The 12,500-nt window shown below is 47.4% G+C and overlaps 2 protein-coding genes across 5 annotated transcripts in view; one reads left to right on the top strand and one right to left on the bottom strand.

Moving 5' to 3' along the window:
• mtfr1 (mitochondrial fission regulator 1) overlaps window positions 1-3,165 on the top strand; it is a 4,175-nt gene extending 1,010 nt beyond the window's left edge. For all 3 annotated transcript variants that reach the window (XM_029457643.1, XM_029457644.1, XM_029457645.1), the window contains 6 exons: window positions 28-126; window positions 759-892; window positions 1,020-1,255; window positions 1,389-1,647; window positions 1,784-1,964; window positions 2,180-3,165. In XM_029457643.1, the coding sequence (XP_029313503.1) occupies window positions 28-126; window positions 759-892; window positions 1,020-1,255; window positions 1,389-1,647; window positions 1,784-1,964; window positions 2,180-2,227 (957 nt within the window). In that variant the 3' untranslated portion in view covers window positions 2,228-3,165. The remainder of the gene's footprint in view (window positions 1-27; window positions 127-758; window positions 893-1,019; window positions 1,256-1,388; window positions 1,648-1,783; window positions 1,965-2,179) is intronic.
• A 64-nt stretch (window positions 3,166-3,229) lies between these two features.
• The window catches only part of pde7a (phosphodiesterase 7A), a 16,242-nt gene continuing 6,971 nt past the window's right edge, over window positions 3,230-12,500 (bottom strand). Inside the window, exons 2-12 of one of the 2 annotated variants that reach the window (XM_029457641.1) lie at window positions 8,916-8,976; window positions 7,545-7,634; window positions 6,983-7,146; window positions 6,821-6,884; window positions 6,511-6,707; window positions 6,295-6,426; window positions 6,124-6,215; window positions 5,784-5,928; window positions 5,592-5,688; window positions 5,362-5,442; window positions 3,230-5,049 (exon numbers count right to left, since the gene is read on the bottom strand). In XM_029457641.1, coding sequence (XP_029313501.1) covers window positions 4,781-5,049; window positions 5,362-5,442; window positions 5,592-5,688; window positions 5,784-5,928; window positions 6,124-6,215; window positions 6,295-6,426; window positions 6,511-6,707; window positions 6,821-6,884; window positions 6,983-7,146; window positions 7,545-7,634; window positions 8,916-8,976 — 1,392 coding nt within the window. In that variant the 3' untranslated portion in view covers window positions 3,230-4,780. The remainder of the gene's footprint in view (window positions 5,050-5,361; window positions 5,443-5,591; window positions 5,689-5,783; window positions 5,929-6,123; window positions 6,216-6,294; window positions 6,427-6,510; window positions 6,708-6,820; window positions 6,885-6,982; window positions 7,147-7,544; window positions 7,635-8,915; window positions 8,977-12,500) is intronic. The other variant, XM_029457642.1, reaches the window with a different exon arrangement.

The raw sequence follows: 12,500 nt of genomic DNA, 5'->3' as shown, positions 1-12,500 counted from the left end.
GTGGCACATTGTTCTTTTGTTTTGCAGGCTTCTGGATCAGCCAAGCCCTATGGGTCCTCAAGAAGTATTGTGAGGAGAATAGCTTCTAGTCTTCCTATTCAACCCTGCCCCAGGGTTCATTTTCAGGTGAGGGCTTGTTACCATGATCATCTTTTTTATAGTGTTGTGTAAAAATCTTTGTTATAATTAGTCTCCTAGTCTCCTCTTCTGCCTCTCCTCACTGTTGGTGTCGAAGCAAAGTGGCAACGCATCACAGCCCGTCTTCCAGCTTTTGTTTCTGTTTCCATTTATGAACCATAAACAGAGCGGACTCGGTCATGTGACCAGAGATACTTTCTTATCCTCAGAGCACTGACTTCTGTGTCCAGAAATGTTTGAACTTTTATAAAGTAAACTTTGAGATTTTAATTTGGTGGCATGCTATTTTAAATACTGAATTGCTTTTCCTTTCCTTTTCAACACTGTGCTTTCTCTTCTTCTCTTCAGTCTCCAGCTCCCCTCCTTAGCTTTGAGGAATGCAGTGTGTCTGCTTTAGGTCAGTTTGTTGAAACACCTTCAGCTGATCACTGAGCTACCTGAACCTTTCATTAACGTTGCACAGGTTCCCTCCTCACCCCCTCCCTCTGAACTGCCCTCATTTCCTTATTTTTCCTTTTCTATTACCTCCTTTTAATAGTTGTTGAAATGTTATGTATCCTGCTGTTCTCTGGCATGTTTCTTTCTCCAAAATGTGAACATGTCTGCTCTCTCCCTGACAGCTGTATCCGTACAGTGAGGACGCAGGTATCCTGATTGGCGCCAAGAGGCAGAATGGTTTGGTGGCGTCTCTGGCTGATGTCGCCTGGCTCGACGAGGATGAAGAGGACGACGAATACTCGCTGGGCAGACCCAGGTGAGAGCAGCGTAGTGATCTGTCTGCTAACATCTTCAAGGGGGAGAATTGCAGTTTAACATGTAAGAATGTTCTCGTTCCTCTGAGTCGGGTCTAAAACAAAGGTGATTGTGTCTTTTTGAAACAGGTCAGTGATCCCAGCAGGGCTCGTGTTTCGAGCCAACCAGCCTGATCCTCAGAGGAAACTCTTATCCCGCCAGAGATCACTACCGAGCCTGCATCAGGGGCCGCCGGACCCCCAGGGGTCGTCAAACACCAACGATGAGGCCATTCAGAAGATCGGTGCACTGGAGACAGAACTTGCCAAACTCAGAGATCAGATAGCACAAATCGTATTGGCTCAGGAGAAGAGCACGCAGCCAGGTATTTAGTTTTCAGACTTGATTTGTTTTCCTCGATTTGCTCCGCTGCAGTAACATAAAACCTCCTCTAGATGGCAGCAGAGCTTCACACGTCGCACAGCTTCAAGATTGTTCTTTCCTTTGTGTCACCTCAGCTGCTACCACATGGACACCTCCACCTCCCCCCTGTGGCACCCTACCTCCCCCTCCTCCACCGCCTCCCCCACCGCCTCCTCCTCCACTGCCGCCACCCTCAAGCCTCCAGCGGACATTTTCTGCCATTGACTTGATAAAGGAGCGCAGGGGGAAGAAGACAGATGGCCAGACCGTTTTGGATTCAAGGCCAGCAGAAGTCCCCAGCATGCTCGATGTCCTGAAGGACATCGGCAAAGTCAAGTTGCGATCAGTCAAAAGGTAAAAGAGTAAATCAATGAGCACACATGTTTTTGAAGATGATAGAAGTGTATCCCAGCTAACCGTGTTTATGGTGAGAACGACACCACACACAAGAATCTATTCATTTGTAATTGCTTGACTGTATTTTTCGTAGTCGTCCAGCGGAAGGTGATGCCAGAGTGAAGTTCAGCGATCCTACAGATGCCGCATCTCTCATCGCCGAGGCCTTGAAACGCAAGTTTGCCCATCGCTATCGACACGACAGTGAACCAGGAGACACGGAGGATTTCAAACTCCCCGTTCCAGAAGTGAAACCTCGAACCGAAACCCCTCTGGTGAGAGACGCGATCTATCGCTGTTATCTCAAACAAGCTCACAGACGCCACGAAATCAACCTTTAAATACTCCTCAGTGCGTTTGTAAATGTGATTTTGATTAACACCGTAGAACACTTCTCTGAAGGTGGAATGTCAGGGTCCGTTCTCGCACGTTCTTCTGTCACCTCTGGAAACGTAACTCGCGTGCTTCATTGTGTCTTCTGTTTCCACAGTTCGGGCAGCACATGTTGAAATCGACTGGAAAGAGAAGGTTGATCTGAGCCGGAGGTGCAGACGAGCTGCGGACACTTTGAAGTGCCTTCTTTAATATCTGCAGTTTGAAGGGAGTATCATCTCACGGCGTCGTGTCCGACATCATCTTGACCATCTGTTTTTTGCACTTTTTATAACTTATAGCTTTTTCTTTAACTGAACGTGTTGTGTGGAAGCTTGTGCTCAGACCGTCCTGAGTGACGGCGGCAACACTACAGAACATGAAAACATTAGTTTTATCGCCACATCATCAGTTGGTCATGTTTGCATTAAGGTCTGTGGAGCTGAAGAGTTCTTCTACCACAGGAGCAGTCGAGCACTTTGTTACTTGTGGAATATTGTGCTGTATTGTTTATACATGTATGATAGAGATCCTTCTATTTATGTTGTGCTTTAAGAATAATAATAATTAAGATTTTAACACTAATTAAGTTGCAGATTTGTCCGTTATTAATTCCTGGAGGCTTTTTAAAAGATTGTTCTTAATCTTTTGAGCCCGTGTTCGTCGTGTCCCAGTCGCCAGTCTTGTGTCTTTTGCTGGTTCAAATATGCATCCCAGTCGACATTATTTATCTCTTTAGCACAATCTGCAATTAAGAGCCAAAGACATGCCAGTCGTCTGCCTTTCATCTTTCCGTGTCCACTTTAACACGTAGGACCGGTCTCACCAACACACCGTACAAGTGTAGCTGCTTGTTTATCACAAAACGACTGTAATAAAGTCGTCCTGGGTCCTGAGGTGAACGTAATGTTTGTGCCAGTAATCATCAGTTTCATGCCTGGTTTAATATTCTGTTGATCGTGTAAGAGTAGTTGCTGCTTCAAGTCAACTCTACTAGTATTACCTTTTTATAAGGGAAGGTGGACTGAGTGCGTCGGGAGGATTTTCTTTGTCTTCCATCAAAACTGTTGAATTGTGAAATCTGAATAAAAGTTTATTGCGTCATCGAGTGTTAACGTCTCAATCATTAATGCACGACATGCTTTTAACTGTGAAAGTCACAAGAAACATTTGTCAACAACAGGTTTTATTATTCAAATCGTAACTGCAACAGGCATGTATCAAAAAGGTCAATACAGCAAAGCCTTTACAAAATCTGGCTCGACACTGAAGTCTTCCCAAAGATGGCTGTCGCAACAAATTGTAAACAGTTTTATCAACAGTCTTACAGCACTTACAGCAAGAATACAAATCAGCTAAAGTAAGAAAAGCACCTGTTATCTTTCAAAAATGTTTAAACACAATTTGTGCCACTACACAGAATCAAAGTCGACGAACCAAACAAAGAAATGGAATGTTCAAAGTCACTTGACCATTTTGTTTTCCGTACAAAAGAAGGACAGCTGGAGTTGTTCCTCACAACAAACAAGGCAAAAGGGATTGGACAGTGCATTCAAAAGACAAGCACACCATGCACTTGATGGGAACAGGAGCTGGTTTGGTCACTTAGCATAGTTTGTGCATAGTTATAAGGCATCGATCGAGCAGTCCTTTTAGGTTGCATGTGGCTGTGAGACATTCTGCGGAGAGGGAGAGCGTCCTTCAGTAGATCCTAGCCAGGAACACAAACACAATCCTGCATCATCCGCAGTCCCCTTCTCCCCTCTTCACAAGAGACTGGCAAAACCCTGAGCGAGTTGCGTGGAGTTCCAGGTGAGATGCATGTGCAGTGAGTAACTGATCTCCAGTCTGGGAGGGAAGCTACCCTTCCCCCCCTCGAGTTCAACCAGCGCCGGAAGAGTCACCAGAAAAGGACTAATGTCTACAACACCTTCACGGGGTCGAAGCTGCACATCCACCGCCGTCGTTAATCGGGCGTGCAAGGACACGAGCACAGGTGGAGTTACTTATGGCATCTGGTGTGTTTGAATAAGGTTCTGCTCATGGCTTCAACAGTGGGATGACAGTTCAAACGAGCGGCTCTGTGCTTCCAAGGCAAACCCGACATGATTCACTTCAGTTTTAGAGAACGAAACGACGATGAAGGAGACGTGTAAACAGTCTTCGTACAGGCAGCAAACGGACCGGGCTTGTCACATTTTCAAGATGAGGAAGAATCTTCAATACGAATGCAACACGGCATTACTTTAAAGTCTCAGGAGGGTCTCGTGTCTCGATACTCCAGTCGTCTCGGATCATTCTTCAAATCTTTGTTTTCAAATGGCACTTCAAAAATACCAGAACCAAAAGGTTCTTTAGTTCTTCTTCTGCTTTCCCCTCAAGGTTCACCAACAAACACAAGTGTGTTCAGTCAGTAATGCCAAAACTACAGTGGACAAATAAATAAAACAAAGCAAATAAAAGAAAATACAGCAGTAGCCAAATGAGGTATCTATGTATTGCTCTATGCAAAGGAAAAAAGAGGAATTAAAAATTAAATAAATTAAATAAAATCAGTGGTTTATCAAGATGGGAGGCAAAAGCAACGAAACATAAACATGGGTTAGGATCAGGTGGGGCAGCGGAAGGGCTGCAGGAAGTTGTATGCCCCACCCGGCCCCCCAGTGTGTGGTGAGGGTCAGGGGTCGGGAGGTTGAGGTGAAAGGGCACACGAGGAGTGTCAGGATTCTCTGCTTCCCTGAGGTAATTCTTTGGAGCTGGTTCCTCCTGTAGCGGTGTTGCCGTCTCTCCGGGCAGCGGCGCCGCCTTCTGCGTCGGTGCCGGGCGAGCTGGGCTCGGCTTTCACGGAGACGGGGGGCTGTTCCTGCTGGAGGCTGCCCCAGCTGGCCTTGTTCAGCCCCATGTGGCCCAGCATGGTCTGGGACAGACGGGTGTCGGAGAAGCGGGTCCACTCTGCAAACAGCGGCTCCGCCACGTACGTCATGAAGCCTGACGGGGAAAGAGGAGGTGGGAGACGGGTTATAAGGGAACGCTGGATACAGTGGAAACTGCTTCTGTGGATCCAAACGCTCGGGACACACTCATTCCTAATCAAGTAATCCTCTTACAGTGTTCACGTCGGGTCTTTCATACCCGACATGTGGATCCATTTTCCTACTGTAACTCTATATATTGAAAAGAAAAACATTTTCTTAAAGAGACTCTCCCCCGATCCTCAACCGCCAGGCCAGACGTGATCACAAGACGCCGTTTCCACTGTTCAACACACACACACACACACACACACGCACACACACTTACCCATCTGAATGTTGCCAACTGTGTTCATCTCTCGGTCACAAACTGGGCTGACTTCAAGCTTGTGCTTCTTCTCAATGTCTCCTAAAAGAATCCCAAACTATAATCAATATACGAGACACATGTTCTACTATTATAGAGCGGCTTTGTTGCAGAGAACAAACACAGAAAGAACAAAGGGAAGAGAGAACACGTCAAACAATAAAACAGCAGGCAGCAGGAAACATGATAACCTTGTTGGAAGAACTCCTGGGTCACTTTCTCACTCCACTGTTTGCTCAGCTCCCAGGGTCTGCAGGGGTTACAGATGTCTGCACACTTCAGAGCCATCTGTGCAGGGTGGGGAGGAGAACATTTCACTCACAGCTCGCCGTTTCACTGAGACGCAGAAGTTGTGCGTGTGTGTGACGGAGGAGGTAACCGACCTGCAGGATGAAGTGACGGTGGCTGCCGTTGCTCAAGCTCAGGTTCTCCTGGTCCAGGTGTCTGCGGAACCTGGACAGGTACTCATTCTGTCTGCTGATGTCGGTGGCCAGGATTAAGGAGCCTAACTCCCTCTCCATCTTCAGGCTGAGGGGTCGAAAGACAAGTTGATCGGGGGCTGTATTCATAAAGCTTCCCAGCACAACCTGAAGGCATTTCTTCTATGAACTAAATCAGAAGTATTTTCTGCAGTAACTTGTACAACCTTTCAACTAGTGTCTAAAGCGGCACTTCATGCTAACGCTGCGCTTCATGCTAACGCTGCATCAGAGTCAGACTCACCTGTCCTCGGCAGGCAGGTGGGAGAACAGCCCCGTCTCTCGGAGCAGGCCCACCGCTGACTTCCAGTGGTGGTTTTCCAGAACTGAGGTATTCTGCACAATTAAACATGAAACAGTCAATAAATCATATGATGTGTTGCGTGCATAAGGAAGGGACTGTTAGCGGCGTTACCCTGTAGAGTGTCGCTAGATAGTGGTCAGTCTTGATGAGGAAAGGCTGGTTGACCCCAGGATGGTCCAGGTCATGTGTGGCGGCTGCGAGGATTCCCAGTATGATGTCACAGGAGGTCAGAGACTTGGCAAGCTGCAGTCACAACAAATATTATGATGAGTGAGCATTTCAAATACAACATATTGAAACTATATGCAGACACTTCTCATGTCTCACCAAGGGCTCCCGCATGTAGCAGTACATGGCCTGTGTGACGTCTGCAGCGTGGACAGCGTTGTGGTAGGGGTTGTCGCTGTGGTAGTCCTCCTGGACCATGACCAGGAACCTCCACAGTTTGACTATGTCCAGCTGGAAGAGCTCCACCAGGCCATACTGGTTGAGCAGGTGGAGGGTCAGGCTGATCAGGCTGTTTCCTGGACAAGAGGAACAAGATGGCACCATTGGTAACATTTAGTCTAAGCCTGCGTCAACGCTCTCAGTGCTGCGTCCATTCTGTGTCTGACGTCTCAGATCATATTTTACATACCGTTTGTCAACCTATCGAAGAGGAAGATGTCGAAATTCCAGTTCCCGACTTTTTCCAGCATGCACTGCGAGAGAGAGGGGGGGGGGGGAGAAGCAGAGCACAGAATTAGTGATGTAAAGTCTGAACATGTGCATTTTATGAGTCTTATTATGGGGTCCATACTCTGGCCTGTCCAGTGTAGTCTTCATCCAGGATGTGGAGGGGGATCTGCTGGGGGATGCCCCGCAGCAGGCGGGACGAGTGCAGGTACCTCTGGAAGCTGAGCAGTCTGTGGACCCTCCTCTCAGGAGAAGAGCTCGCTGACATGGACCCATAGCCCAGCCGTGCTGCACACACACACACACACACACATTTATAGATACAATATGTAACAATGTTTTTGGTAAATGTTCATTAGGCTCTGAGAATCATTTGGGTCGGTGGGGACGTGACACCAACACAGCGATATACAAACAGTCGCTGCTGACACAGCCGCCCCCTCGTAAGCCTTTCGTCTGGGATCACACAGCAGACATGCTTTGTCAGTGGTCTCTCACACACACACACACACACACACACACACACACACACACACACACACACTCGTACACACACAAAAGCACCGCGTCTGAATAAACCGTCGCTGCCATCTGGAAACACGTCAGCATGAGGTAGGATTACTTCTGGGTCAAAATGTCCACCACACACACACACACACACACACACGATGTCATCGGCTACTCACTGTGAAGAGTTCTGAAGTCGATGCACAGGTACGGGTGGGAGCTTCTTCGTTCCGGTTCAAATCCAACCTGACTTCTCACTCTCACATCTCCTAGAAGAAAGCAGCACTTATTTGCTCACCATCCAAGTGACTGAATGTAGTCGTAGAAGTAATATTCACACGCATCATACACCGGACGTGGTCTTGCTTAAGTGCCACAAGGACAATGAACAGAACACATCTGCAGAGCTGTACGACTAAATCTTTTCTAACAGACTCGCTCAACTTACTTTTAGCCACACAAAACTCAAAAGAATTACATTTCAAGGCACAAAGATGCCGTTTGCAAAGTTGTCGGTAAGAATGTGGAGAGTACATGAATATACATGTGTCACATCAATCTGCATGTGTTCAGGCTAAGGTGTGTGTGTGTGTGTGTGTGATTAGTGTGTTCTGAGTCACAGGGTCCATGTTTCTCCTGCGGTGCATTAGTGCTGGTGGATGTAGGTCATGTCATGATGCTATGACTGAACCCAGGCTGCATTACACTCAAGTTAATATAAGATATACTTTATGCTTTATGCCGGTGACATACGAGACGGCCATCACACATGACAAAGCTAAAGCTCCTTCAGAGAGCTCAATAAGTTGCTGTTGCTGTGATGAGACGCACGTGGCAGCGGTCGAGTAACGGAAAGTATCACAATATTATGTGAACGCTCCAGTAAACAGAGACGTTCAGTGAAGCCCTCAGCGCTCCCTGCCTACTCACTACGCTTCACAGCAGCAATCCCACATCTCTGAACGCCACCGACAGGAGAACACTTTGAGCAACTCCACTTTCCGTGGTGCTGCTCAGCCAAACGCTATCTGATTTATCAATTAAGATGGCAGAAGTTGCATGCGGGGGCACATCCGTGTGGGGTACACTGATGTCAGGGGTCTAATTGCACCATTATCTTCAATGGCCTGATTGATTAGGAAGCAGAGACTGCTCCGGCTGCTTCCTGGATGCATTTCTGGCAGAGCTTCGAGCCCACCGTCCTCTCAGCTGTTGTCTGAGCTGCTCAGGGTCACTGAGGGTACTAACCCTAACCTGGTCGAACTTCAAACCGGCACTCGACACTGCAGATGCTCACAATGTAAACCTGTTCTGATTGAGAGATTACTAAAAGGCCAGGGATTGAGTGGACAATGCACTCGAGCGTGTCCCCATCTCTTCATAACGTCCACATGCATCTCTACAGCCAATGTGTGTGTTAAGAAATGAACACGATCGTGGAGAAGATAAAGCGACTGATGTCTGGGAAGTGTGTGTGCGTGTGTGCGTGTGTGCGTGTGTGTCTACTGTAAGTGCTTGTGTGTATGCACCGAGAGTGGGGAAACACTTACCTAGCATACGAATGTAAAGTGCTGTCTGGTCGGAGCTGTCGTAGGAGATGGCCCCTCGTCTCTGAACAAACAAAAAGAAACATCGTAAACAACCGTCCAACATTTGTACCAATATAATGTTGCAATTATGTCATCACAACGTGACATCACAAGCACAATTCTGTTTAACATAAACACAGAGTTCGATAGGTGCAGAGAGTGTGTGTGTGTGTGTGTAAATACACCGATAACCATGTTCCAGCTCCATATCACCAGCCTGATACCACTGCTACCAGTCATGTGAGAAACGCACGTGGACACACACACACACACACACACACACACACACACACTTAAATGTTCAGAAACCTCTAGAATAGTAAATAGTGCCTTTGTGTATCTGTCACGCTACCAGAGTACAGAACTCTCCAGGTTCATGGAAAAGCTCAGATCTGTAGCGTGGCCATGTTTCCTACTGGGACCCGTGTCACTGCACTCCGTGCTGTGGAAGTAACGGGGGCTGCTGTTCTGTTCTGAACGCACTGGAACTGCTTTAAATATATATATTTTCCTTAAAATCAAACATGAGTGACATGTTCTGAATAAGTCACGTGTGTGTCCCGGCTCAGCACCTGAAGTTTCCAGAGCTGCATTAAACTCTTTTTGACATTTGGGCTCCAAACACGTTTTCTGGGGTGTAAAGAAGAAACTTTAGGTTTCTGGAGCCCCCGAGAAATAACACCATGTTGTGTTTGCATTACAGCCACTTCAGAAGGCCAACAGGTTGCCAAAATATAAATGAATATCGTTGATGAGAACTCCATCCCGTGCCAACAGTCTCCCTCCCCAGGAGGCGGCCGCCGCAGCAGAGCACTACAGTGCTAGTTGTAGCGGGGATGACTGCGGTAGCTGCATATTTGCTCTGTGGACAGACAGCTGCTCCAGGCTGCACCGAGGTGTTGGCTCACCTCCCGGTGCACTCCACACACCCTCGCCCCTCTCCAGGCCGACTCTTGTCTAGGGTTACCCATTCCAGAGGGACCGCATGACCGACCGCTTCATGACAACCGTCAACTGGCCACACCGCAAACACAAATGTTCATGCTTGCATACTCATTACTTCATATCATCGGGATTATTGTGAATCTCCTTCACACACACACACACACACACACACACACACACACACCTGACACCGTCTGTCCTCCAAGCTCATGACAGCCGCCAATCCAAAGCTAATATTTTACCGGCTAGCAAACAGCTTGACTCGGGGGTGGGTAATCTCTGTGTTTACACACAGCGCCAGTGGTTAAAGGGAATATTATAGATTGTGTGTATATATGCATGGGCTGCTGTGTGTGTGTGTGTGTGTGTGTGTGTGTGTGTGTGTGTGTTTAAGGGGGTGGGTATCAGCTGTAACATGCGTGGGAACGGTATAATACTGGCTCGAGGGCTGGGAATGGAAGAGTGACCAGCCTTGCCAACACTTGCCCAAACAAACCTTTTGGCCAGGGCCAGAGCCACACACCACACACCACACACACACACACACACACACACACACACACACACACACACTGTGTGTTGGCACTTAAGTGGACATTGGCATGTGCTCCTTTATGAGCTGGTAAGAAGGAGGCGGCAGAGCGAACATTTTGTCAATGTCACATTCCCACTGAACGGAGGGGAAAGTCACGTTTTACCCTTGAGATGTACAGCACACAACACACCCCCCCCTGCCACGCCTTGCATGTCCTGTCATGGTCTGAAATGAACTTGAGCGCCTTTGTAAGCTCTGTGTTTCTGGCATTCATGCTTCACAGCTGAGGGTGATGGGGAAATAAGGGCGAGAGAGGGAAAGGGGGGGGGGGGGGGGCGAGACAGAGACTGAGAGAGAGACGGAGGTCAAAGGCAGAACTTTAACTTCATGTCACAAAGTTATAAAACGTGTAAAAGAATTGTTTTTGATTGGTTTGATTTGCTGTCCTTTGCACACGCCAATCACACGTTTCAATCTTCTGAAACATTAGGAATGTAGTCCAGCGTGGATAATCTCCTTTGTGAAATGCCTGCGCAGGATAAGTTGATGCCACAGCAAAGCGCCCGGCTCAATCTGTATCCTTTATGCAAGAAACAAGAACTTTGTACAGCCTCCTAACAATAACAGCCTTGTGCAGGTCAGATAGCTCCTGGTTCAACCATGAAGGAGCTGCAGGAGGGACTCACTGCTAACTCCTTTGTTTGATGCATCTAGAGTAGAGGTGGGTAGTTAGCAGGTTAGATAAAGAGGTGCAGTCAGAGGTGAATCTCCAGCCTGCACGTATCATGGGTTTCGATCATGGTAGCTCGCAGGTGTGTCACAGCAGAGGTATGATCAGATCAGATCTCTCTTTAAAAACACTCGCATTTGCTAGCATTGTTAGCTGCTAGCATTGTTAGCTGCTAGCATTGTTAGCTGCCAGCCGCCGGCTCTAAGCGGAGACAATCCCTCAATCGTAGATGTGCTCTGAGTCCCGTAGAGTGAACCTTTAATACAGAAGTCCATTAGAGAAAGGACAGCTCCGGAGACCCGTGGCTTCACTGCAGAGTTCGGCTGGTTGCCAGTTTGCATTTGACCCACAGCCTCTGGCATCTTTAGAGGCGGGGCTACGATTACAAGCTGTTGGCCGATGGCATATTTTCTTTTCGCGTTAGGCTCATGCAAAACTGGGGTGTGAAGGGAGACATTTGACTCACTGGGATATAAAGAGAAGTCTTCATTCATCCATTTCTGACCAATCCTAGAAACCTCTCGATCGAACATCGTATTAAGTTAAAGGCATATGTACCGTACATCTGGTCAAAGCACACACACACACACACACACACACACACACACACACACAAACCCTCGTACATTCGGCCTCCTGGAGTTTGAGAATGTGCTCGTGTGGTTGGACATTGAACTGTTTAACAACGTCCCATATTGGGTACAGGCCACATTTATTTACAAAGTTAACTAAAACTATTCTTATTTCTGGGGAACGTGCCTTTAAAGGAACACCTCGAGCTGCAGCCGGTCGCCGTTTGCTCGCAGCAGACTGAGAACAAGCCAAGTTACGTTTAGTTTGGAGTTTACTACGAGCATAACAGTCTTGTCATTGTGCTCGCTGCTATTCCACGTGAGCTTGTTTACATACAGCTCTGTTTCTTATCTCGGCTTAGGCCAGGTCTCTCAGGCCAGGAGGGGCACATGATGTAAAGAAAACATCTGACTGTGTGAGTAACACCAGCGTCCAATGTCTCATCGTCGGGTCCTACAAAGACACGAGTTAAGTTGCAAGAACTCAAAGCGAGAACAGCTTCTCTAACATCCTCTCTTATCGCAGCGTTGTGATTGAGCTGATATTGTAATCTGATGACCTTTGAATGCTATTCAACAGTCCAGTATTCTCTCACTTCCTTGTTTTAAATATAAATATTTACATATAAAGACCAAACCTGCCTTTTCTTGACGTCATTCACACTTTTTAGGACAAGTCAGTAAGTCAGCTGGGGCCGAGCAAATGAGGAAGCCGGCGGTATTCCTATAAACTGACATAAGAAGCACGCACGTTAAAATACCCC

The sequence above is a fragment of the Cottoperca gobio genome, chromosome 20 (genome assembly GCF_900634415.1).
Source record: "Cottoperca gobio chromosome 20, fCotGob3.1, whole genome shotgun sequence".
In the NCBI taxonomy this organism is placed as follows: domain Eukaryota; kingdom Metazoa; phylum Chordata; class Actinopteri; order Perciformes; family Bovichtidae; genus Cottoperca; species Cottoperca gobio.
Note: the sequence above shows the minus strand (reverse complement) of the source record. Positions and strands in the feature narration are given on the sequence as shown.